At 42.3% G+C, this 3,113-nt stretch overlaps 1 protein-coding gene across 7 annotated transcripts in view; it reads right to left on the reverse strand.

The window, feature by feature from the left end:
* USP28 (ubiquitin specific peptidase 28) overlaps positions 1 to 3,113 on the reverse strand; it is a 56,028-nt gene that overhangs the window by 27,890 nt on the left and 25,025 nt on the right. For all 7 annotated transcript variants that reach the window (XM_015562478.1, XM_006761532.2, XM_006761533.2 and 4 more), the window contains exon 12: positions 409 to 504. In XM_015562478.1, coding sequence (XP_015417964.1) covers positions 409 to 504 — 96 coding nt within the window. The remainder of the gene's footprint in view (positions 1 to 408; positions 505 to 3,113) is intronic.

Raw genomic sequence — 3,113 nt, forward strand, 5'->3', positions numbered from 1 at the left:
TCTATGTGACCATTATGACTGGTCGACCAAATGACCAGTTGCTATGATGTGCACTGACCACCAGCGGGCAGACGCTCAACGCAGGAGCTGCCCCCTGGTGGTCAGTGGGCTCCCACAGCCAACCTCCTGCGGCTGGCCAACTTTTCACGGTCCCTCCCCGAGCTGGCTGGCTGGTCAATGCACTCTCATAGCCAACTTCCCACGGCCGGCCAAACTCTTAAGTCTCTCCCCCAGGCTAGCCAGTCCTGATTAGGACTGAGCAAGACAACCCCAATCACAGGCCAGACCAAGAGACCCCACCTGTGCATGAATTTGTGCACTGGGCCTCTAGTTTTTAAATATAAACAAATTATCTGATTTTAATGTTCTACTCTTATATTTATAAGCACAGAGTTATCCATAACTTACCTTTCCAGTTTTTGCTGCAGGACTTTCACTTCCTCCTTCAACTTTCGAATACTCTCTCTCTTACTTCGAATAAGCTCTTTGCTTCTGTACATGTATCTAAGCAAATAAGCCCAAAATCACAATTTATATTTAAGAACATTAATAACACAAAATCTCAGCAAACTAGGAACACAAAGAAACTTCCTCAATTAGACAAAGGGGATCTATGAAAACACACAGTTAACATCACAACACTTAATGGTTAAGACTACTGAAAGCATTCCCTCTGGAGGCATAGCCTGGAGGCAATGAGGTAAAAAACACACAATTATAATAAAATTAAACATGAATTTAGGGATAAACAATTAGATATGTGCAAGACCTGTACACTAAAAACTATGAAACACTGTTAAGAGAAATTCACACAAAAATTAAATAAATGGAGCTATACTATGTTCATGGATTGAAGAACTAAGAATTGTTAAGTCAATTTCCCCAAACTGATCTATAGATTCAGTAGAATCTCAATCAAAATCCCAATCACTGACAAGCTGATTCTAATATTTATAAAGAAGTGCAAAGGATGCATAACTTGTGGACACAGACAATGGGTAGTGAGGGCCTGGGCGGTGGGGGAGATGAGGATAGGAGCGGGCCGGAAGAGGTTAATGGGAGGAAAAGAAGGGCCTATGTAATACTTTCAACAATAAAGATTAAAAGGAAAGAGAAAAAAAGAAAGAAATGCACAGTTACCAGGATAACCAAAACAATTTGAAAAAAGAAAAAGTTTGAGAACTTATACTGAGGTCAAGATTTATCTAATAAAACCACAGTAATCGAGACAATGTGGACCTGACATAAGATTAGGCAATAGACATAACAGAGACTCCAGAAATAGACCCACAAATATAAATTTAATTAATTCTGACAGAGTATCAAGGTAGTTCAATGAGGGAAAGGAGTGTCTTTTCAACAAACGGTGCTAGAATAATTGGACACCCATATGCCATCTTTCCTTCCCCTCTTGTTAGAAAGAAAAACCAAAAATCTTTCTCTCACACTATATACAAATACAAACTCTGAAAGAGTCATAAACATGAATTTAAGAGTTAAAATTACAAATTTTCAGAAAGGAAAAAAAAGAAAATCTTTGTGACCTTTGGTTTGGCAAAGATTTTTTAATTAAAACATAAAAAGCACAAACTATTAAAGAAAAACTGATACATTACACTTCATCAAAACTAAAATTCCTGCTCTTCTAAAAACACTGGAAGAAAATGGAAGAGGCAAGCGACGGGAAATATCTGGATTTGAATCTAAAATATATTTTTTAAAAACCCTTAAAGTCAGTACGGACACAACTCAGTTAAGGAAGTGGACAAAAGGTTTGAACAGACACTTCACAAAAGAAAATATACAAATGACCATTAAGTAAGTAAATAAAAAGATGCTCAACACCATTAGTTATCAGGGAAATAGAAATTTTAAATAATAAGATATCCCTACAAACCCACTATAATGGCTAACTTTAATTCCACATATTGGTGAAATATATTGGTGACTGAGAAACCCCGCTACCACTGCCACGGGGTTGGCCAGTGCTTGCACAGAAACCAGGCCATCTTGAAGGGCAGAACTGCTTGCGACTAGGATCCGAGTCTCACCACCATGCAGTCTGGCCTCAGACGCAAACTGGGACCCTACAGCCACTTGGGACAAAGACCTGCTCCCACAGCAGCAGACCCACAGACACCAAGACTACAGACATCCAGGCCGCAGATTTCTGTGTCACAGAGCCCAATCCCCTCCCTGTCAGCTCGCTGCAGCAGAACAGAACCTGCTCCAGCCGTGGGCTAACTACGGCCCGTGGGCCAGATCCGGCCCGTTTGAAATGAATAAAACTACTGAAAAAAAGACCGTACCCTTTTATGTAATGATAATGATGTTTACTTTGAATTTATATTAGTTTTCACAAACACTCCATCCATGCTTTTGTTCCAGCCCTCCAGTCCAGTTTAAGAACCCATTGTGGCCCTCGAGTCAAAAAGTTTGCCCACCCCTGTGCTAGACCCACGGTGCGCCAGCAAGCCTCCTGCCGACACAGGGCGGCTGTGCGACTTGACTTTGACCCTTTGACCCTGGGCACGTGCGCACACAAGGGAAATCTGTTTCCTGCAGCACGCAAGCAGGCCTCCTGTCGATGCAGGGCGGCTGTGCTTCCTGACTTTGACTCTGGGCGCAGGCACACGGGGAGTCTGTCTCCGGCGGCGCACGACACATGGAAGCTATGTAACCCAGCCCCCCAAGCAGATCGGGGACCCTGATTCTCGGCGCCAGAGGCCACACTGCGCACCAGTGACTTGACTCTCGGCGTGCACACGCGGGGACTCTGTTTCTCACCGCATACACACGGGAACCCTAAATATCTTAGAAGAAGCCATAGGCAGCAAAATAGCAGACATGTCATAGCAATATCTTTATTGATACGGCTCCTAGGACAATGGAAACTAAGGGGAAAATAAACAAATGGGACTACATCAAATTAAAAAGCTTCTGCACAGCAAAAGAAATCATCAACAAAACAACAAGAAAGCCCACTGCATGGGAGGACATACTTGCCAATGTTCCCTTCAATAAGGGTTTAAACTCCAAAATTTACAGGGAACACATACAACTTAACAAAAGAAGGATAAACAATCCAATCAAAAAATGGGCAAAGAACCTAA

Source organism: Myotis davidii, unplaced genomic scaffold (genome assembly GCF_000327345.1).
Source record: "Myotis davidii unplaced genomic scaffold, ASM32734v1 scaffold97, whole genome shotgun sequence".
Taxonomy (NCBI): domain Eukaryota; kingdom Metazoa; phylum Chordata; class Mammalia; order Chiroptera; family Vespertilionidae; genus Myotis; species Myotis davidii.